Consider the following 837-nt stretch of genomic DNA (forward strand, 5'->3'; position numbering starts at 1 on the left):
AGCGTGTCAGTAACTGGGGAGGAGGCAGGCCGGGGGGGGGGGGGGGGCGCGGATTCCGCGCTAAAGCTAACCGCGGCTGGCAGGCCAGCGACACCAAACCCAGCGAGGGAGACTTCTTATCTCCCTGCCCCTCCTTCAACGTTTGGCTACGGCGGCGGGGAGACAGATCCGCCGGCCCCGGGCCTCCCTGAGGCGCCAGGGCCGGGGGCAAGAGGGGGGCCGGTGGCAAAGGCCCCGCGGCCTGCCCTGCCCTGGCCTGGCCTGGCGAGGAAGAGCAGCAGCTAGCGCAGCGGTGAAACCCCTCCTCACAGTTTCTGGTTGAGCCCGGCCTGGCTGCTGGGCTGGAAGTCGCTGACGATGATGCCGAGCTGCCGGATGTTCTCCACGAACTTCTCCAGGTGCTCCTCCAGGGAGTCGAACTTCTCCGCCATGGCCATGGCTCCCGCTCCCCCGCCCCTCCTCACCCCGCCAACTTCCGGCCGGCCGCGCGTGCGCGGGAGGAGGAGCGGGTGGGCTGGGCCCGCGTCACGCCCCGCCCCCAGGCATAACCCACGCCCTTCGAGCACAACAAGCCACGCCCCCCATTCCAAGCCACGCCCCCTCCGTGTCCTCCCTCCCGCGGCGGGAGCGGGAGCGGTGGGAGGCGGGAGAGCGGCGGGAACCCGGCGTCTCGGAGGTTTTTTGGAATTCAGAGCAAAACTAAGACCCATAAGCCCTCACCCGCACGTGCTTTGGGCACGTGGCGGCGAGTAATGAGGAGTATTTTTTTTTTACCCTGCAGGTGATCAATGCTAAATTATAATTAGCATCTTTTGTAAAGGCCAGATAATTGGGGTT

At 65.9% G+C, this 837-nt stretch overlaps 1 protein-coding gene across 1 annotated transcript in view; it reads right to left on the reverse strand.

The window, feature by feature from the left end:
- The window catches only part of MED10 (mediator complex subunit 10), a 4,251-nt gene extending 3,778 nt beyond the window's left edge, over window positions 1-473 (reverse strand). The window contains exon 1 of the mRNA XM_014940741.1: window positions 310-473. Within this exon, the coding sequence (XP_014796227.1) occupies window positions 310-437 (128 nt within the window). The 5' untranslated portion in view covers window positions 438-473. The remainder of the gene's footprint in view (window positions 1-309) is intronic.
- Between the last annotated feature and the right edge of the window lie 364 nt (window positions 474-837).

The sequence above is a fragment of the Calidris pugnax genome, unplaced genomic scaffold (genome assembly GCF_001431845.1).
Source record: "Calidris pugnax isolate Ruff unplaced genomic scaffold, ASM143184v1 scaffold8, whole genome shotgun sequence".
NCBI classification, from domain to species: domain Eukaryota; kingdom Metazoa; phylum Chordata; class Aves; order Charadriiformes; family Scolopacidae; genus Calidris; species Calidris pugnax.